We start from the raw sequence: 22,558 nt of genomic DNA on the forward strand, positions 1-22,558 counted from the left end.
AGGCTCTACACAAAAAATAGGTCAAAGTGAGTATTTTACATGAACAGTTTTAAGTAAGAAAGAAAAAACTATTCAGAAAAAATGTGGCATTTTAGAAGAAATTTTAAATTTATTTTGAAAATTTCTCTGAATCTTCATTGTCGGCTTATTGGGCAGAATAATAACTAAATCATAAGGTTTATAGAAAATTTAAAACAGAAAATGAATAACTAAACCATTGATAACAGCTGGCAACAATTTCACAATTAACATTTTTCCCAAGGAGTTTGCACAAAGAAATTTAAAAGGGTGTATAGAACAGGGCATATTTTAAAATTTTTCTGAATGCATTAAACAGTGTGACCACTATTTTTCCTTCTATTTCTGACCCCCCCCCATATTGGAAAATAAGTGACAAAAACATTTTTAAAGGGTAGAACAATAAATTAAATATAAAATATTAAACTATTTATATATTTCACGGTCATGGCCTCCTGTTGTTCATTGATTTGCTCAAGCGGGCCCAGTAACATCTCCACTGTGACACTTGTTACTGTGTTTGGCATGTCGAATATGTTATGGGGAGCTTGCCAGACTTTGCCGTGCGGGTGAGATACTCTCGGCAGCTTGCCGGGCTCTCTGAGAGGGGCAGAGGAATCGAACTTGGGTCGGCCATGTTGGCTCCATGCAAGGCAAATGCCCTACCCACTGTGCTATTGCTCCAGCCCATTTATATATTTATATAACTATAAATAAAATATTTATTTTACCTTTGTGATACAGATTGCTTCTTTGGGATTTTTATTTGTTATTTTTTTTCTTTGTTTGGGTCACATCCAGCAGTGCTCAGGACTTAACAACTGGTTCTACCTTAGGGATCACTCGTGACAGGGTTTGAGGGACTATGTGTGATACCTGAAAATGAACAGCTCATAAGCCACAGGCAATTTAAGCACTCTGCATGCTGCACTTTCACTCTGATCCCAACGTATTTTTGAAAACACAATGAAAAATAATAAGTAAAGTAAAGTAAAGGCCCTCCCGTTGATCATCGATTTGCTCGAGGGGGCCCAGTAACGTCTCCATTGGAGACTTTGTTGTTACTGTGTCTGGCATATCGAATACTCTCAGTAGCTTGCCGGGCTCTCCGAGAGGGGCGGAGGAACCGAACTCGGGTCGGCCATGTTGGCTGCGTGCAAGGCAGACGCCCTACCCGCTGTGCTATTAGTTTGTAGTGTGAAATTCAACTGGTTTAAAAATATGTCAATTTGTTTCCTAAAACTACATGAAGAAAATTTGCACCAAGTTCAGTACTATAGTCTCGTAGGGACTATAAATATTTCAGCCATGGCTTGGTGATATTCCTGATGATTTCTTCCTTATGGAAAAAATAACCAGAAATGATTTTAAGTGTGGAAATATTGAAAAAATATGTTTAAGACATTAAAAAGCTGTGAAGATCCAGAAATCCATAGATACTTATTAACATAATTCTTAAGAAGCTGAGCTATGTATTTTTAATAACTGACCACTTTATGTTTCTTTCTTCGTGCAAAGACATAACCAGTAGTAAAGATTCATGGGAGAAGAAAACCAATCCTATGTGACTGAATTTATCCTCCTGGGCCTTTCACAGGATCCACAGACACAAGTCCTGCTCTTTGTTATTTTTCTAATCATCTATGTGCTAACTGTGCTGGGAAATCTGCTCATCATTGTACTCATTCACATAGACTCCAGGCTCCACACACCCATGTACTTTTTCCTTAGGAACTTGTCCTTTGCTGATCTCTGCTTTTCTACTACCACTGTCCCCCAGGTGATGGTCCACTTCCTGGCAAAAAGGAAAGCCATTTCCTTTGCCGGGTGCTCAACACAGATATTTGTTTTACTTCTGGTTGGATGTACAGAGTGTGCCCTACTGGCTGTGATGTCCTACGATCGGTATGTGGCTGTGTGCAAACCCCTGCACTACTCCACCATCATGACTCATGGGGTGTGTGTACTGACGGCCTTAGGGTCCTGGGTCAGTGGTGTACTTATATCACTGGTGGATACCACCTTCACCTTGCTCCTGCCCTACCGAGGAAACAACGTCATTAACCACTTTTTTTGTGAACCTCCTGCCCTCCTGAAGCTGGCTTCTGCAGACACCTACAGCACAGAAATGACCATCTTTGCCATGGGAGTTATTATTCTTTTAGCTCCTGTTTCCCTGATCCTTGTCACCTACTGGCGCATTATCTCCACCGTGATTCGGATGCAGTCAGGGGAAGGAAGACTCAAGGTTTTCTCCACTTGTGGCTCTCACCTCATTGTTGTTGTCCTTTTCTATGGGTCAGGGATATTTGCCTACATGAGGCCGAACTCCAAGGAAATGAGTGAAAGGGATAAAACAATCTCTGTCTTTTACTCGTTGGTGACACCAATGCTGAATCCCATCATTTATAGTCTGAGGAATAAGGATGTCAAAGGGGCTCTCAGGAAATTGATAGCAAAATAAGTCTTTCAATGGTGACAGTAAATGATTATGATAATATTAAGGATGTAGAAGAGAGTGGTTTTCTTGTAAACCTTTTTATTTTCATCTTATTACTTTACGTTTTCCTTTATTCAAGTTTTGTTTTCTAATTTTCTCAATGCCCAATGAAAGCAAGACATCTTGATATACACAGGAGGGATATGAAAAGGATTTTTTTAACAACAGTAAAAAGGAAAGAGAAAAACAAATGGTAAGAAAGAACAAAAAGAGAGGGCAATATAGGAAGGCAAATGGAGAGAATGAAATACAGAGAGAAACAAAGATAGGTGAGTCAACACAGTCACTACTCTCCAAGCATATAAAAAGTAATGATGAAATTATATGTGCTTTTGTGTATGTGTACAGTAAAAACTGAAGTGCCAAATAAACAAAGGGAGCAAGTTCAAAGGGTTAAATTCATATATGCTTTGCATGCATGAGGATCCTAATTTAACCACTAGTACCCAACAAGCACCAATTAAGGTTGTATTTCAGTGCTAGGATCAGAAGATGCAGTGCTGCTCAGATTCTATGGTGCCAAGGACTACCTGGGCCACCCTGGTAGAACCCAGAGATCTCTAGGACATAGCATGTTGGAGAGGCCAAGTGGTGCCAGGGATTACCTGTGTTGGGTACATACGAGGCATGTGCCCTAATCCATATATTAGTCTCTCGGCTTTCTTTGATGCTTTATGCACTCATCAAATGTAGTTTGAACAAATACTACATAAAAGATATATGGTTATATACAGTCTTCATGGTACGTTATTTCTAATATGGCTTTAAATTCTAAATTTCACGTTTTGTGAAATAGTACATGTAAGAAATATCAAACAGAATTTTTCTCTGACAATGACATTAGAAAAAAAAAAGTAGTATATAAGTTGAAAAGACAAGATTCTAGAGCAGTCTTTAAATTAAAAACTAAATAATTTTCTGATTGATTGTGATCATAACAATGATGAATATTTGGGAATTTTTTGGAATTTATGGAAACTGAAGATAAAATTTATTAAATGAGCAATGTGTCACTATTATATGCTTTTTAATGCAATTATACTTTAGACACACTTTTGCATTCAATGACTTAAAGTGGTTCTTAGATTGATTGTTAAAAACGTTTCTCAGTATAAGATGGGGTAATGTAGAAATATTTATTTTTAAAAGCCCCAAATATTGTTGAGCATTACAATAATTGTAAACTACTTTTTAAGCAATGAAGTTGCTTTTTATTTGCCTACTGCTAACTCATTTGTTAAATTATGTCTTCTGTGACAATAAAGATTGTCATTGTCACTGTCCTCCCCTTGTTCATCAATTTGCTCGAGCAGGCCCAGTAACGTCTCCATTGTGACAATTTATTACTGTGTTTGGCATATCGAATACGTCATAAGTAGCTTGCCAGGCTTTGCCATGCGGGTAAGATACTCTCGGTAGCTTGCGGGGCTCTCCGAGAGGGGCAGAGGAATTGAACTCGATTGTGTAACTCCTTAACTCTATAATATAACTTTCGCTTACTTGGTTTTTGGTTTGGGAGCTACACCTGGAAATGATCAAGGCTCCATCTGGCTCTGTGTTCAGAAGTCACTCCTGATGGTTACTGGGGAACACCTGGGCTTTATTAATCAATAAAGAAACAATAGCAGGAAAGGAGTAGCTGAAATGGCTGCACTTAATGGATACACATAGGGCTCTCCAGCCTGTATTACAGAGGAAAGCGAAAAGAACGGGACCAGATGAGAAAGGAGGAACTAGACAATCTGATGGATCATTTTATAAAGCCTTAGAAGAACGTAAGAAATCTGCTTCACTTTGGTACATCTACTCTATACAATGGGATACTATGTAGCTGTCAGAAAGGATGAAGTCATGAAATTTACATACAAGTGGTACTACATGGAATGTATCATGCTAAGCGAAATGAGTCAGAAAGAGAGGGATAGACATAGAAAGATTGAATTCATCTGGGGAACATAAAGTAACAAAATAGGAGACTAACACCCAAGAATAGCTGAGATAAATACCAGCAGATTTACTCCATGGCTTGGAGGCCAGCTTCACACTCTAGGGATAAAGGCAGCCCGGATGTAGAAAGGAGCACCAAATGGGGGGTATTGGAAGGATTCCCCCCAGGATGGGAGAAGCATGCTGAGACTAGACTCTAGACCGAACATGTTGCCACTCGATGCCTCTTTTGCAGGCCACAGCACCCAAAAGGAGAGAGAGAACAAAAGGGAGTGCCATGCCACAGAGGCAGGGTGGGATGGAGGGATAAGGGGGGTGGGAGGGGTACTGGGATCAGTGGTGGTGTAAAATGGGCACTGGTGGAGGGATGGGTACTCGATCATTGTACAACGGAAACCCGAGCACAAAAATTTGTAAGTCTACAACTGTACCTCATGGTATTTTACTAATAAAAAAAATTTTAAAAAACAAAATAAAACACAAAAAAAAGAAATATGCTTCATCATCTTACAAGCCTTAATTGTATAAAGATTTATGAGACCATCTTGCAAATTCTTATAGGTGCATATGAGATCTGACTGGTCATTTTACAAGGCTTATCTGCATATAAATGTATGCAATCATTTCACAAACCCTGATAAGAGCCCATGTAACTTGATTAATCATCTCACAATCAACCAACAATCTTATTTGCACTCAAGATCCAAATGTACTATTCACTATGATGATGTCATAAGATGTAATGAGTCAGCAGAAATAACTAATGGGTATAAATACAATATAGTAATTGGAACCAAAGAAAGAGAAGGAGGACGAGAAGCATGATGTGGAAGGAGAAAAAGAGAAAATAAGCTTTAAACAAGTAGTGAATAGAAACCAGAGTGGGAAGGGAAAGAAGAAGAATGAAAATTGGGGTGCCGCACAAGACCAGGAACTTCCTATTTTTGCAGATGCAGCTTGTGGAGACACACTTACATGAGTTATTAAGGAAACAACAACAACAAAAACTTGGCACAAAAGTCCACTGGTGGTTTCTCTGCTGATCTTACATGTTTTTCACAAAAACTAGAGTGGATGGTACCCAATTTAACACCAAAAATCTGAATATACATTCTTCCCCATTGCACATGGAACATTCTCCTAAATAGACAACATTTTGAAGCATAAAACTAGTATCCAAAAAAAAAAAACCACTGGTATTCATAAAGTCATGAAATTGATATCCATTCAAGTTTCTCTTCAGATCACAGTGCAGTGAAGGTAGAAATTAAATTAAAAGACACATATGGTAAAAAATAAATATTTGGGGAAGAAATAACAGGCTACTAAACAACCAAAAAGACATCAAAAAATATCAAAAAAAATCAAAATATCAAAAAATATCAAAATCAAAAATCAAAAAATATCAAAAAATATCAAAATATCAAAAAATCAAAATCAAAAATCAAAAAATATCAAAAAATATCAAAATATCAAAAAATCAAAATCAAAAGTCAAAAAATATCAAAAAATATCAAAATATCAAAAAAATCAAAATCAAAAATCAAAAAATATCAAAAAAATAAAAAAAGATATCAAAAAGATATCAAAAAAGAAATAAAAGGATTTCTGAAAACAAATGTGAAAGTAACCACTACCTATGTGAACATGTGGGATGTAGATAGCAAAAATTACTAGAAGGAAGTTTATACCAGAATATACATATCAGGAAGCAAAAAATGATGCCAATAAATAACCTAACCTCATATCTTAAAAAAGTGAAAATAATATTAACATATCAAACCCAAAGTTTGTACAAGGAAGGAAAAAAAAGAGCAGAAATATGATATAAAAATTTAAAATTACAAAGGATCAATAAAACCAATTATTTTCAAGAGAATAACCAAAATCAACAATCTTAGCTAGACTCATGAAGAAAAAAGAGAAACTGCAATACAATTGATCGGTAATAAAAGAGAACTACATCAGACAATATACAAATAAAAAATATCCCAAAGTATTACTATAAATAATTACTATTAATAATTGATAAGTTGTAAGAAAGTCATAAATTTTTAGAGTCATGCAAACACCCAAGAGAAAATCAGGCAGAAGAGAAAAACCTGACTAGCATAATTATAAACAAGCCAATGCAAACTATAATCAAATGTTTATCCTAAAACGTTTTAAGATATTTTACTAGAGAGTTCTACCAAACCATCGAAGATTACCAATGAATCTCAAGCTTTTTCTAAAACTCGAAGAAATTTGAATTCTTTCAAACAATTCTTCACAGTCAACATTACTGATACCAAAAGAGTATCAAAATATCATTAAAAAGAAAACTGCAGGCAAATATATCTGAAATATAATATATATATACATATCCTCTATGAAAATCATAGTAAATGAAACTCAACAATATATTTAAAATATAATACATAGGCCTAGGTATATGGCTCAAAATAGAAGAACAAAGAGATAGTATGAGCAAGTCACTGTGTTCAATCCCTAACATTACATGGTGCTCCAAACAGTAAACCTATGGGAGTAAAACTGATGTTGCCTATGTATCATCAGGTGTGGCCCTGGTGATTTCCAGCACTACTGGTCCTTAAGCACTATAGAAGCAGTCTGGGCACAGAATCATCAGGCCTGTCAACCAGACTGAACTTCACCCTAGGTGGTATTTATGCTCCTAAATATCACTGGGTGTGACCATTATGTTAAAAGGGAAACTGGGCACACTGGTGCTAGAAAATTACACTGGTGAAGGGATGGATGTTGGAACATTGTATAACTGAATCATAATTATGAACAATTGCAATGCTTTATCTCACAGTGCACACACTGTGAGCACACTGTCCTCCCATTGCTCATCGATTTGCTTGAGCAGGCCCAGTAAATGTCTCCATTGTGAAACTTGTTGTTACTCTGTTTAGCATATCAAATACGTCACAGGTAGCTTGCCAGGCTTTGGCGTGTGGGTGAGATACTCTCAGTAGCTTGCCGGGCTCTCCGAGAGGGGTGGAGGAATCGAACCCAGGTCGGCGGGCCAGCAGTGTGCAAGGCAAACGCCCTACCGCTGTGCTATCACTCCAGCCCATCTCATGGTGATTCAATAAAAAAAATAAATAAAAACTTTTAAAATGCCTCTAGCTTCAATGTCATGGAGAGTTCTGACTATATTTTTCTTTATGTATCTTATGGATTCCGGTCTGATTATTTCCTCTCATTTTTTGATCTCTATAATTTTAAAGTTATTCCTTTTTTTGTTTTTCTATCATTTTATGTTTATTTCAATTCTTAACTATGTATAGATCTCCAGAACTCTTTATCAATATATCATTATGGGTGAAGTCCTTCATTTTTTTCATTATGTTTGGTTCTCTGAGAGGGTGGAAATCTGAGTATGAACTGGTCTGAGCAGTTGGTCAGAGACTCAAACTTAGAAACTGAGCTAATGCCTCTGGCTATGAGTTTGTCTCCAGCATCCCATGGTCACATAAGTACCACTGGGAATAGGTTAAATAGCATTATCAGGTATGAAAGAAAAACAAAAATGAACATAATAACTTTCAGGTCACCAATATTCTACAGAGAATTTCTTTCAGGAATTCTCTCTTCTCTTACAGATTTGACTGTTCTGATACCTATTAAATTCTTTTTGTGGAAGTTGGGAAGTAATAGATCAAGTAGGAGAAACAACCCCCAAATTGGATGTTGTTCCTTGGAATGAAATATGTTTCTGTTTTTCTATTGCTATAACCTTCTGTATTCCAAACTAAAAACAAATGACATACATCTAGATTCCCGCTAAACCTCATGTGCACAGCTTCTCCATTGGAAACAAATATACCATTAACCCATTTCTTGTTCTCAGTGAAAGGACATACATCAGTGGAACTTAATGGTCATTAAAAGATTCAACACTTTGATACCCAAATTACGGGTTTTGCCTCTGTGTGATGCAACCAAGCCTAGTTAAGCAGAGAACATTTTATTACTTATAACAAGTAATGGAGGTAAGAAATTATCTATCAAAATACTGCTTTCCTGAGTCTCCGTTCAAGAAAAATATTTATGGGATCTTTATAAAGAATATGAGCACAAAAGACATATTACTGATGAGTGAGGACCAATTTCAACTGCTCTTTGGTGATTCATATGTTTCATGTCATTTCTGCATCTGCATCAGGTCACAAACATGTTGGGGTATATGTTGCATGTTTGAAAAATGGAAAGCATCACCTCTGTGATAGTGAAAGTCCAGCATGCTAGTGAAGTTGAGGTTACTTGCTACACAATATGCAAGCTAATATATAGTCTAGTGAGAGTTGTATTTTCAGGTCACTAGTGGCACTGCACAGTTGACACCTTATGTTCATGAAAAGAGAGCTGTCACTGTCACTGTCCTCCAGTTGTTCATCGATTTGCTTGAGCAGGCCCAGTAATGTCACCATTGTGACAATTTTTACTGTGTTTGGCATATCAAATACATCACTGGTAGCTTGCCAGGCTTTGCCATGGCGGGGGGGAGGGGGTGCAAGATACTCCCGGTATCTTGCCGGGCTCTCCGAGAAGGGTGGAGGAATCGAACTCGCATCAGCCATGTTAGCCGCTTATAAGGCAAATGCCCTACCTGCTGTGCTATCGCTTCAGCCCTGAAAAGAGAGCAAAGCTCTATAATAGATCTGTAGCACTGTAGCACTGTCCTCCCGTTGTTCATTGATTTGTTCGAACGGGCCCAGTAATGTCTCCATTGTGAGACTTGTTGTTACTGTGTTTGGCATATCGAATACATCATGGGTAGCTTGCCAGGCTTTGTCGTGTGGCTGAGATACTCTCAGTAGCTTGCTGGACTAAGAGGGGCAGAGGAATCAAACCTGAGTCAGCCAGGTCGGCCGCATGCAAGGCAAATGCCCTACCGCTGTGCTATACAATAGATCACATGCTATAATTGCTGATTCTTTAGTGCCATCTATAATCATCATTTGGATTGATTAATCACTATAAAATTAATACTTAGCTCTTTCTCTCTCTCTAGGACTTTAAGAAGTTGTTATATCTTAAAATTTGTGGAGGGAGTTAGTGGTTGGAAGCCTGCCTTAAGGGCTTGAGGAGAGGGCAGTTGGGCTAGAGAAGAAATTGTTGTGACAATGATGATGAGAAGGAATCGCTATTAATGGGAGAAGAGTGCAGATAGTGGGTAAAGGACCAAACATGATGACCTCTTAGTATTTGTATTACAAACCATAATGCCCTAAAGGAGAGAGAGATGGGGGTGGGGGAGTGTTTATCATAGAGGTTGAAGAGCAAGGGAGCACTTTCCTTTTACTTGAAGTAATTTCAACTTACTTTGGTGCTCTCATTTTCTGATCTTTTCTTAAGGTAACCAGAGCAATATGATTGTGAATAGTTCAATTCAAATATAATGAAAAAATACATGATGAAAGTTTGCACACCCGAGTGCATGAGAACAGACTACCAGTTAAAGAAACTTTGGGACATCTACACATTGAAATACTATGCAGCTGTTAGGAGAGATAAAGTCATAAAATTTGCTTATAAGTGGATAGACATGGAGAGTATTGTGCTAAGTGACATGAGTCAGAAAGAGAGGGACAGGCAGAGAAGGACTGAACTCATTTGTGGAGTGTAAAATAATATAACATGAGACTAACACCCAAGGAAGGTAGACACAAGGGCCAGGAAGATTGCTCCAAAGTTTGAAGCCTGCCTGATGAGTGGGGGGAGAAGGCAGCTGGAATGGAGAAGGGATCACTAAGAAAATGATGAATGGAAGATCGGTTGGGATGGGAGATGTGTGCTGAAAGTAGATAAAGGACCAAAAGTGATGGCCTCTTGGTATCTGTGTTGCAAAACATAATGCCCAAAAGTAGAGAGAGAGTATGTTGGAAATTGTCTGCCATCGAGGCAGGGGGAGGGTGGGAAAAGGGGGGTTTACTGGGGAGATTGGTGGTGGGGAATGTGCACTGGTGGAGGGATGGGTGCTTGAACATTGTATGATTGTAACTCAAAGATGAAAGCTTATAACTTTATCTCACGGTAATTCAATAAAATAAAGAGTTGGCACACTGCCATCTAACTGCTCCAACTCAGTAGTTGTGGCCTTTCTTGAATAACCAACTCAATAGCTGGGGCCTTTCCTGAATAGCCAATGTGTATGGGGTGACACAACCCAACTCACTACATTGTTGCTGTAACTGTCCTCCCGTTGTTCATCCATTTGCTCCAGCGGGTCCAGTAATGTCTCCACTACGACACTTACTGTGTTTGGTATATCGAATACATCACAGGTAGTTGCCAGGCTTAGCCGTGCAGGTCCGATACTCTCGGTAGCTTGTTGGGCTTTCCGAGAGGGGTGGAGAAATCGAACCTGGGTTGGCCAGGTTGGCCGCGTGCAAGGCAAAAGCCCTACCCACTGTACTATCACTCCAGCACTACAATCTGGAAAAAATAAAAAAGATTATTTTATATTAAGGTAAAAGGTAAAGGTAAAGGCCCTCCCGTTGATCGTCGATTTGCTCAAGCGGGCCCAGTAACGTCTCCATTGGAGACTTTGTTGTTACTGTGTTTGGCGTATCGAATACTCTCGGTAGCTTGCCGGGCTCTCCGAGAGGGGCGGAGGAATTGAACTCGGGTCGGCCATGTTGGCCGCGTGTAAGGCGAACGCCCTACCCGCTGTGCTATCGCTCAGAGACATTATAATATTGTGCTTTTAAAAGGCCACTTTGATTTTTGTGTGCAGAAAGGACTGTAGGGAACAAGCATGGATGAAAGAAAAGCAAATCACTAAGACTTAACTCTTGCTTTAGCAACCAAGAGAGAGATAATGGTTTCAAGCAATACTGCAGTGATAGAAAGTATGAGAAAGTGATAAGAGAAGTATTAGGATAATTAGGTTATACTTAAAAAATTGAATGAATAATATCTTCCTAAATATTTGCCCTATTATTGCTTTAGATGATAAATAAAAATTATAAAAGGGATAGTTAGTGGAAAAACCAAAATTTTCCTTTTAAAAATGTTTACCTTGAATTACAGACAAGACCTATATTTCATATCAATCTTCTACATTTAACTAGCTACAATAAAACTTTCATTTGAAAGTCATGGCAATTTATACTATTCCATGTAACTCCAATTTACTTTGTCTTTTCCCCCTTAATAGAGTAATGCATAATGAATATAGTTGCAGAAAGTAATAGAAAATCCCTTGGTAGCTCTTCCTTGGGGTCAGGGGTTTATCATACTGATGATGCAGGATATACTTATGGTAGCTTCCTTTTATATCACTGAATTATCTAAAAACTCACTAAATTATCTAAGTAATTCTTCAGACATCGAATTACCTAAAAAATTCTTCCAGATATTTTAGATACTTCAGAGGTATTTAGACTGTTTTGAGAAATAAAAGTATAACTCATGGTATCAGTTGTGAGGTTTCAGGCATTTCAGTTTGTGATTACAACAGAAAAGACTCCAGGGTATTTCTCATTGTAGAAAAAAAAAATGTTAGCTCTGATTGCTCCAAGGAATACACTGTTTACTTCAGGTTTAAGTGGTTCCTTTCAATAAAATCCTCTACACATTTCTTTGGCGATTTGGGATTTCAAGAAAATAGTGCTTCTTTTCTTGGGAAAGAATAAGACTCCTAGCCTAGAGTCTCACGCCTGTTCTCCAGGTGAGAGTTGGTTGGAATGATTGGAAAGAAATAATCCTTTAAGGGAATGTGCAATCTTGCTGTTCACTGTTGTGGATTTTGTTCTTTTGTTCTTTTGAGAGTTTTTGCTATTGTTGAATTTGTTTTGTTTTGTTGTTTATCTTGTATAATGACTCATGATCCTGTTCTGTTACTTCTCTTTGAAGAATTAAGCTACTGGTTAGAGAGAGTGAGTGAGTGAAAAAATGGAACACCATTGCCTTTACTTTTGTACCAAAGGTGAAACTGCCTTCTCCTCTGCCTCTTATATTCCAACTGTTTTATCTTTAGAGTTTCTTGCCCCATTCTCTTTAGCCCTTTAGTTATGGGCATGCAGCACCAGGAAGGAATAGAACCTGAATTTTCCCCCTTAGGGAATTCAGGTAGAGTCTCCTGCATCAGACATTCCTGACTAAGGGATGTCTGAGCCACACAAGACTGAGTGATATTTTAATCTGTAGGTAGCTTAACTCAGATCCAAGTATCTTGTCCTGGTCAAGTTGATTTCATCTTTTCACCTGAATAGTGCTGCCCCTTTGATCTCTCTCTTTAACATAGTGGTCAGTCTTTGGCATTTTATGGTTAAGGCCTTTCTACTCTGAGGTTAGATGTTAACATCTTGACAGTCAATATAGACCCTCTTGTAGTTTACATTTCCCTTAAGAGACTTAATGTTTGGTATGCTAATATGTTAGTGTAAAGTGTTAGCATGAATTCATTAAATTAGCTCCTTGAACCTACTTTTTTGTTGTTGTTTGTTTTGTGCACCACACTTTGTCCTGAATATATGCTTCAGGGTGACTTTTGGTGGTGCTCAGGGAACCATATGTGGTGCTGGGTATTGAACCCAGGTCACCCACATGCAAGGCAAATGACTCCCACTATACAATCTTTCCAGTTCTGGACCCAGTTTTAAATTACTTTTCATGTCATGTGTTGCTGAAATGGAAATCTACTAATAAGTGATATATTTTATTTCTTTAAAAGAATAAGCCTAGAATCTTCAGGCTGGAGCGATAGCACAGTGGGTAGGGCGTCTGCCTTGCATGCAGCCAACATGGCTGACCCGAGTTCGATTCCTTCGCCCCTCTCAGAGAGCCCGGCAAGCTACCGAGAGTATTTGATATGCCAGACACAGTAACAACAAAGTCTCCAATGGAGACGTTACTGGGCCCGCTCGAGCAAATCGATGATCAACGGGAGGGCCTTTACTTTACTTACTTTACTTAAAAGAATAAGCCAGTTCAGGGAAGTAAACATCTAAATAAACAGCAAAATGCACATAATAACTGCATTAAAAAGCTGTGTAGACAAATGCTTTTCTGAAAATATGAGGAAAATCGATTTTATTTTAAAGGTAACATAAACAATCTAAGAAAGTTACTAGTTTAAAGCTGACTTTAAGCATTTAAGAGTGCTTAAAGTAAGAGGGGCTAAGCTAAGTCTGTGAAGGAATGTGATGCTGGGAGAACTATACATAATTTAGTTTTCTTAAACCTATAAAAATAGATAGCAAAGATTTTTTAAAATTATATGTATATGACATAAGGCAAGACAGAATTAAAAAAAATTATGAGTAAGATGAAGAGGACATAATAGTTCCCAACTTTACAGTGATATTATTTGTATTTTTGTGGTTTGTTTTTTCACCTGGGGTACAGTTAACCATGACAAAAATTATTTTATTATTTATTGGATTTCCTCAGTGACTCAATAGTTATCTAATAACATCCTATTTGGTCTCAAAATATTTGTGTTTTTCTCAGATTTTTTGGGGTGAAGGGTTAGGGAGGCAAGAAGGTGTGTACGATTAGGGGTTCATTCCTGGCAACACTTGCTCAACCAAGCCAGTAGTTTATTGTTAGGACCTATGGAGGTGGTGGTGCTCAGGCTGTGTGATACTGGGAGCAATTTAGTGCGTGATGATTTCTAGGGCTATGCCTTGTGATGTGTGGGAGGCTGTATGGTGCCAGGGATCAAACTCTGGACAAGCACATAAGAGATATGTCCCCTAACCCTGTACTATCTTCCTGATCCCCAATATTTTTAAAGTATTTATTTATACTTTCATATCACTGTGTTTTGAGAAGAAAATTGATGTGATTTCATACTTCATTGACACACGTTTTGTGTACTCACATGTGGCATATCGTAGAGAACATTTCATGTGAACTGGAGAAGAATGTGTGGTTTATTTTGTCCTGGGGAGTGGTAGAACACAATGTAAATGTCCACCCTCTCAAGTCTGCATTTTTAAGGTTGCTGTTTCATTCTGTCTGGTCTTTCTGTCCAAAGGTGAGAGTGGGTATTAATGTCTGCTGCTAATCTATTTTGCCATCACTGTCTTTCCACAGGTGTATCCATAGTTGCCCTATATATTCTTATGCTCCTTCAGTTGGTGCATGTATGTTAATGAATATGAATATTAAATCCTCATGCTGTATTACTCCCTAATAATTATGTAGTATTTGTCTCTATCTCTATTGCTTTCTGTAGTTCAAAGTTTATTTGACTGTAATAAGTATGGCTGTGCTTGTTATTTTTAGGCTACTATATGATTGTTTTCCAACCTATTACTTTAAGCCTGTTTTTGCTGTTGGAGCTTAACTGGGTATACTATAAGAAGCAGAACTGTTGGATTTGTTTGCCGATCTACCTCTGTCTTTTGCTCGTTAAGGATTTCAGACCATGTAGAGTTAGTCATTCTTCAGAATGGATCATAAGTGTTTTTGCAATTTGTCTTTCTTGTCTTTTATTTTCTCTGCTTGTAATTGCTAACTATCTGTTGTAATGTGATCAAGTCCCATTTACCTCCACATATAGTTTGGTCTAAAGTGTTTGTTTTTATTAGCTCTTTTTTTGTGGGGGAAAGGATCTCGGGCAAGTACTGCTCAATGGAATTCACAGCCATAAGAATCCAAGAATCCAATAGTAGCTATGGCACCAAGAAAACCTGTGTATCTACTGACTATTTGTGCTTAAAATATCTGATAATGATTGTAGTACCAATGTCAAGTAAATCTCAGTAGCATCCTGTAGTACAGTACTGAAATATTTTATCAGGGTTAGAGAAAAAGTTTGAGTCTATGTTGTACCTAATGTTCAAGTTCCAGATGTCCAGATGCCCACTTTTTTTTTGGTGCTTGGGACCACACCCAGTGATGTTCAGGGGTTATTCCTGGCTATGCACTAGAAAATTACTCCTGGCAGTTCTTGGGGGCCCATATGGGATACTGGGGAATCAAACCTAGATTGACCATGTGCAAGGGAAGTGCCCTGCCTGCTTTACTATTAGTTCAGCCTCAGATGCATATTTTTGAACAGGCCAAGATTGTGATCAGGTATGGGAGTTCACATTTGCTCAGTAACTCGTATGTCACAAGTCACTGTGGGCTTATATGAACACTAGATTTCAAATACTGACGAATATCAGCCCAAGGATCTGGGCAACAAAAGAACAGGAGCTCTGAGTTTTGAGTGATAGGGCAATAGTGTTCCAAATTTGGTTACCTTAATGGGAGAGACCTGTACTACAAGATCAGGAGTGTCCAGAGGTACCTATCTATAAATATCAAGAGGGTCTGAGGAACAACCAGACTTCAAAGCTGTCAGTCAGTTCCTTATAGTTCCATCCTGCCCTGCAGGAAAAAACTACTGGGGGTGGGAGTGGGCTCTAGACCTCAGTCACAGGGCATGCTTTCCTGTGATGAACAGGAGCATTGCAGGAAATGGGGTGACCTACTTCCTAGCAGTTAGCTGTAGACTGAGAGGAGCTTGGCTTTTCTTGTTGGTTTGAACAATTATGCCCAAGTTCCTAGGTTGCTCCTATAATAGCTTCATTTAGGCAGAGCTCACCTCAGCAATTTGTCATGAGGTTCTATTTCAAAGAAGAGAGATTTCAAGCAAGTTTGCAAGATGCCACTAAAATGATGACTACCACTGATTCTAGCTCCTACATGTAATCCACAGACTCTGGCTTCTTGTTCAAGTGATGAACAAGTTTGCATGGTTGGGTTGCTAGATATTTGGCATAACTTCTTTCAATTTCCCAAGTCAGTGTTCTATTTACAGAAGTCTCTTCCCAGCTATTGTTTGTTGTTCCAAGTCTCCAATTTCCCAGGAGAGGAGCCAACACATAGAGATTGCTTCTAGACTGTCACTTGGATCTCATCTCCATGGTAGATTACTCTCCTGACAATAACTTCATTAGCAAGAGTACCAGTCCCACCATATGACCAGAGCAAAATAACACAAAGGGAGAAAACAGTGAGCGTAATATCTTCCTTAGTAATATCTTCCTTAGCAGGCAAGAATTACCTGGCTTTATCTTTAGCAACTATTTTCCTAACTTTGCAATTAAATTTTAGATCAGGAACTCATTATTAGGATTTGATATTTATATTACTATGAACTCACTTTGTTTACTCTCCTAATTTTGGGATGGTCTATACTTTATTTAATCTGTACGTAAACACTAAATCTATATTATTTATGAAAATGAGCCAGAATTCAAATTCAGCACTTGAGCTGCATAACATCAACTGTTAACCAATGAGCTGCTGTCTCCTTACATCTGAAACAATTCATGAACATTGGCCTCTCTCAGTGAAGGATAAATACCAAAAGTACACATATGTACTGATACTCATTCACATTTCAATTAAAAGATTAAGATGATAATTACAAATAAAGTCTTATGATTTGTTTTACATTAACCTGTTTTGGACATCTTGCTGTTATGTAATATATATTTATTTTTTATTATATATAATATGTATAAATTAGGTAACATTTTGAGGTAATATTTGTTTATTATATGTATATTGGTTTTGAAGTATTGCACATGTTTCATGAATGCTTTTACATACTTATTTGAAAATAATTTTTCACCCCATCCCAGAACCAAAATGCTAAAATATCTCCATGACCATCTACTGTATCCATTAGATGCTTTGTGTTCCCTATATTCTCCCTCTCTGGCAACCTCAGATTTGGTTTTATATTTTTGGTCTGAACTCAAGGTTGTTTGTGTTCATTTCCATGTTTATAACTTTATATTCCATATATGAATAAGATCATCTCATATATAGATCATCTCATAAATAGAAAATAGTCTGTCTTTTTAATCTATCTCACATTACACTCTCTATTACCCTTGTTGTTAAAAGGCAAGAGTTTATAATTTCTTATTGTTGAGTACTATTTCATTGTATATAGCACCACGTTCTTCTTATTAACTAACTAAATAGTTATACAATATAATAAAATAACCAATTGGTTAGTGGATAAGACCCTTAGGTTGTTTCCATGTCTTAGTTCTTATAAATGAAGTTGTATTGAGCTTTGGAGAGCATATATCTTTTCAAGTCTATATTTCTTAAATTCTTTAGGATCATTACTGATTTTCAAGAAATCAAAACAACTCACATTCCCACCAATTATATGCAGGTGTTACTTTTCCTTCACAATTCCACCAAAATTTGTTTTTGGTCTTTTTAATCTATATCACAGGTATGAGATGATATATCAATGAATTTTTGATTTTTCATTTGCTAATAAGTGACAATAAGTAGTTTTATATGCTTCTTTGGAGAATGTCTATTTCTCCTACTCAGTTTTTTGTAGTTATTTTGTTGCATAATTTGGATTTTAGCATGCAGAACTTTTCTCCCATTGGGGCATTTTTTGGTACAGTTGCAATTGTTAATTTTTGTTTTTATTTTCTATGCTGTGACGTATACCAAGATATCATCGAAGATGATGTTATAAAATATTTTGTATATACTTTCTTTCATGCATCTTATGGTTTCAGATCTGATATCCAAGTCTTTCATCTATTTTAAATAAATTTTGGCATATAGCATCAGATTGTTTCTCTCTTTTGCAAGTGGATATCCACTTTTTCCAATACCATTTTTGAAAATTTTCCCTTATTCATTATATACTCTTGGTTTCTTTTTCATAAGTTTAATGACAATATGATATAAATTTATTTATGGGATTTTGATTTTGTACCATTGATCGGTGTATCTCTTTTTGCTCAAATACCATACTGTTCTAATTTCACTATTTTTATAAGAATGTATTTAAGTTTATTACTAGGGTATACAGCATAGCGGTAGGGCATTTGCCTTGCATGCAGCCAACATGGCTGACATGAGTTCGATTCCTCCGCCTCTCTCAGAGAGCTGGGCAAGCTACCAAAAGTCTCTTGCCCGCATGGCAGAGCCTGGCAAGCTACCCGTGATGTATTCGATATGCCAAACACAGTAACAACAAAGTCTCCAATGGAGACTTTACTGGACCCGCTCGAGAAAATTGATGAACAACGGGAGGACAGTGACAGTGACAGTGACTAGGGTATACAATTTTTTTTTCTGAATGGATCATTTTATCTAGCTTTTCCAATTCTTGATGGATTATCAATACACATTTGTGTATTCATACATTAGAAATACTTTCAAGTTGTAATTTCTTACAAATATTTTCTCAGAATTATTTTTCCCTTTATTTTGTTTATGTCTCCCTAGACTATATAGAAGTGTGATTTTTTAAATTTAGAGATTTTGTTTATGATTTCTCTACATGTGTATTTATTAAAGCTCTTACTAGGCAGAGAGAAATAGGTCAATAGATATATCAATATGTAGGCAGTGTCCATAGAAATAAAATATTTCAAAAAGTAGGTTATAAACACAGCTGTAATGAATTTGTACTTTAATTACATATTTGTATGAATATACTTATGTACACATGTGTCAGATGTACATAAATAAATAATTATCTTATATCTTCATTTAGTAATGCATTTTATACATTAAGATATGTACTATCTATACACTAATATGGTAATATAATAAAATTATTAAATTAAACAAAATTTAGGACAAATTAAAATTTAGAATAAGTTTATTAAATTCTACTGCAAAAATATTCTGAAACTTGATAGAAATTTCACTGGATCTGTAGATTAATTCAGATGAGATAAATATATTTATTAAACTAAATTTCTCAACTTATAAAATCACTATCTGAATACCTTTATTTATTTTTTAACTTTTTCTTGTTTCTTGGGACATGCCCACTGTGTTCAGAGCTTACTCCTGGCTCTGTGCTCAGGGACACTCCTGGCAGAGTCAGGGAATTCTATGTGGTACCAGAGATTCATCCCCCGTTGGCTGTACGCAAGGTAAGTGCCCTTCCCACTGTACTCTCTTTCCAGTTCGTTGACATTCTTTGTCATTTTCTTCAACTAGATCTTCATTGTCTCTTAGTGAACACATTACTGTGCCAACAATTGTGAAGGCATTGTTTTTACTAAACTGTATGCTTTATTATTTTTAGTGCAATAAAACATGAGATTAATTGTGTAGTACCAGACTTTTAAGTTTTAAGATATGCAATAACAGTAACTACAAATAATAATGTGCCATATTCATAAATGTTTGTTCTATTATTTCTTTATATTGTTTCTGCAAAGCCCACAAAATATCTAAAATACCTTTTGAAATGTGTTTTAGCTTGTTTTGGTGCCAACAAAGAATTGCCAGATAATATTAGCATTAAAATCCTAAAATTGTGTAGCTTTATGAGCTTGTCATCAAGTAAGAATATGTGAATAGGCAGTCTAGGCACAGAGAATTGGGTCAGAGTTCAATCTTTTCTACAAGCAAGAAAAAAAGAGAATTATAAAATGAAGAGTTAGGAAGACTTAAAGGAGGCAATTTGAAGATTTCTGAGACTTTGTTCCTATTGATATTCAAGGAAAATATCAGAAATGACTTAATTGTTTGAACTGCTTAAAAATCAGTAATTTGGTTTTCTGACACATAAATGCTATTAAGGGTGCAAAGTCTTTAAGGTAGAGATGGAAGCAGGAATAAGATGGGGTAAAGACACTGGGACAGTGGTGGAGTAGAGAAGCAGACACCCAGGACAATATGGTGCTGGAATGATTTATAACAGAAACCCTACCATTTATGGTTGGGAAAATTGGAGACAACAGGAAGGAAAATGGTAATGATGGTGGGATTGTTGTTGAAATCTTGAATTTCTGCAACAAATCATCATGAACAACTTTGTAGACCAAAGTGTTTAAGTAAAGGGGAAATCTACATATATAGGCCTTACCTATTTAATGTAAATTCCAAAATATATTATCACAAAATTTAAAAAAATTATTAATGACAGGTAATGCATGATTATTACCATAATGACATCCAAGTATAAAATAAAAATTAATACAATATACTTTAGATTATAGAGTGGAAAACTATGCAAATGAGAATAGGCACTTTATTATATTGTAGTCATTGGTTTTAATTTCCTTACTTATATGTGTTAAAATCATATAGCAATCACAAACTGGCTCTTACTGATTTATTTTCTTATCATTCTATTTGGGCTGGAATACACAGCCGGTAGGGTGTTTGCCTTGCACGTGACCAACCCAGATTCCATTTCTCTGTCTCTCTCGGGGAGCCTTGCAATCTACCGAGAGTACCCTACCCTCACAGCAAGCCTGGCAAGCTCCCGGTGGTGTATTTGATATGCCAAAAACAGTAACAAGAAATTTCACAATGGAGGCGTTACTGGTGCCCGCTCAAGCAAGTCGATGAACAAGGAGAAGAGAGTGCTACAGTACTATCATTCTATTTGCCATTTCTTAAAGATTTTTGAAACAAGCAATATAAAGTAAGCTTGTTGTGTGTCTAAGGGGGCAGATTGGGGTTGGGAGGGAAACTGGGAACATTGGTGGAACGAAGGTCACACTGGTGTTGTTGAAACACAAATGCCTGAAACTGTATCATGAACAACTGTAAATCACAGTGTTTTATTTTATTTTATTTTGCTTTTTGGGTGATACCTGGCATTGCACAGGGATTGCTCTTGGCTCATGCATTCAGGAATTACTTCTGGTGGTGCTCAGAGGATCATATGGGATGCTGAGAATTGAACCTGGGTCGACCACATGCAAGGCAAACACCCTACCCGCAGTGCTCCAGCCCCCGAGTGTTTTAATAAAAAATAATTTTTTTAAAAAACAACCTTACCATTAACAGTATTGTAAACCATAGTATCCAAAATAAAACTAAATTTCAAAAAATAAAGAGTGTAAATTAATTACTCAGTTTGGGTACTACTTAGTAAAATGCATGCACTCAGATTTTCTTGTTTAACTGGCCACCATGTGTTTCTTTATAGGTACTAACCTACAGACAGTAGTAAATATTCATGGGAGAAGAAAACCAAACCTACGTGACTGTGACTGAGTTTATTCTCTTGGGCCTTTCACAGGATCCTCAGACACAAGTCCTGCTCTTCTTCCTTTTCCTGGCCATCTACTTGCTGACTGTACTGGGAAATCTGCTCATCATTGTGCTCATTCACATAGACTCCAGGCTCCACACGCCCATGTACTTTTTCCTTAGGAACTTGTCCTTTGCTGACCTCTGCTTTTCTACCACCATAGTTCCCCAGTTGCTAGTCCACTTCCTGGCAAAAAGAAAAGCCATTTCCTTTGCTGGATGCTCAACACAGATAGTTGTTTTGCTTCTGGTTGGATGTACAGAGTGTGCCCTACTGGCTGTGATGTCCTATGATCGGTATGTGGCTGTGTGCAAGCCCCTGCACTACTCCACCATCATGACTCATGGGGTGTGTGTACTGATGGCCTTAGGGTCCTGGGGCAGTGGAGTGTTTGTATCTCTGGTGGACACCACCTTCACCTTGTGCCTGCCCTACCGAGGAAACAACGTCATTAACCACTTTTTTTGTGAACCCCCCGCTCTTCTAAAGCTGGCTTCTGCAGACACCTACCGCACAGAAATGGTCATTTTTGCCATGGGTGTGGTCATCCTCTTAGCCCCTGTGTCCCTGATCCTTGTTTCCTACTGGAATATTATCTCCACAGTGATCCAGATGCAGTCAGGGGAGGGAAGACTCAAGGTTTTCTCCACTTGTGGCTCCCACCTCATTGTTGTTATCCTTTTCTATGGGTCAGCCATATTTGCGTATATGAGACCAAATTCCAAGGTAATGAATGAGGGGGACAAGGTGATTTCTGTTTTCTATTCAGTTATAACATCCATGATGAACCCATTTATTTATAGCCTGAGAAATAAGGATGTGAAGGAAGCATTTAGAAAAATAATTGGAAGATAGTCCTTCTTAGATATTGTTTTTTATTAATGTGCAGCTATGATGGTAGTGATACTCTTAAAAGATCAGTATCTTTAATATTTTTCTCTCTGTCTCTGATCCATCAGTAGAAAAAAAATGACAATCTTATATGTCACTATCACTGTCCTCCCATTGTTCATCGATTTGCTCAAGCGGGCCCAGTAACGACTCCATTGTAACATTTGTTACTGTGTTTGGCATATCAA

At 37.2% G+C, this 22,558-nt stretch overlaps 2 protein-coding genes across 2 annotated transcripts; both read left to right on the forward strand.

The window, feature by feature from the left end:
• Positions 1-1,558: 1,558 nt before the first annotated feature.
• On the forward strand, positions 1,559-2,482 carry LOC130025243 (olfactory receptor 2D3-like). Its single transcript, XM_056116193.1, has one exon. It carries the CDS (start codon positions 1,559-1,561, stop codon positions 2,480-2,482), a length of 924 nt encoding a protein of 307 aa, XP_055972168.1.
• An 18,922-nt stretch (positions 2,483-21,404) lies between these two features.
• On the forward strand, positions 21,405-22,334 carry LOC130025249 (olfactory receptor 2D3-like). Its single transcript, XM_056116200.1, has one exon. The coding sequence runs from the start codon at positions 21,405-21,407 to the stop codon at positions 22,332-22,334; it is 930 nt and encodes a 309-aa protein (XP_055972175.1).
• Positions 22,335-22,558: the final 224 nt, after the last annotated feature.

This window comes from Sorex fumeus, unplaced genomic scaffold (genome assembly GCF_029834395.1).
Source record: "Sorex fumeus unplaced genomic scaffold, SorFum_2.1 ptg000030l, whole genome shotgun sequence".
Lineage (NCBI taxonomy): Eukaryota > Metazoa > Chordata > Mammalia > Eulipotyphla > Soricidae > Sorex > Sorex fumeus.